At 47.4% G+C, this 306-nt stretch overlaps 1 protein-coding gene across 1 annotated transcript in view; it reads right to left on the bottom strand.

The window, feature by feature from the left end:
* Positions 1 to 306, bottom strand: part of LOC119585793 (substance-K receptor-like) — a gene marked incomplete in the record, with an annotated part of 20,824 nt that overhangs the window by 2,054 nt on the left and 18,464 nt on the right. Inside the window, 1 exon segment of the mRNA XM_037934513.1 lies at positions 202 to 212. Coding sequence (XP_037790441.1) covers positions 202 to 212 — 11 coding nt within the window.

A 306-nucleotide genomic window follows, 5' to 3' on the forward strand; every position in this document is an offset into this window, starting at 1 on the left:
ATAGATCAGATAGAGACGACAGATGATTAAAAAAATAGAAACTTTATATTGCGCAGCGCGTGAGCGTGTGTGTGTGACCGTGGGGTATGGTCCATCCGGCGGCGTATATGTATACGATCCTCAGGACAACGTACTGCGTTCATTTGTCGAAAGACTGAGCCGCGGGGACCACCGTAGCGTTGGTTTCCCAGCTTGGCGAGGATGAGCGACGGCTGAAAGGAAAGGAGCAGATTTTGCGATCAAGAACATTACATCCAAAGACCCTTTTCTCTGTCATGCTTCGGTTTCCATCATCAATTTACTTTT

The sequence above is a fragment of the Penaeus monodon genome, chromosome 20, assembly GCF_015228065.2.
Source record: "Penaeus monodon isolate SGIC_2016 chromosome 20, NSTDA_Pmon_1, whole genome shotgun sequence".
Lineage (NCBI taxonomy): Eukaryota > Metazoa > Arthropoda > Malacostraca > Decapoda > Penaeidae > Penaeus > Penaeus monodon.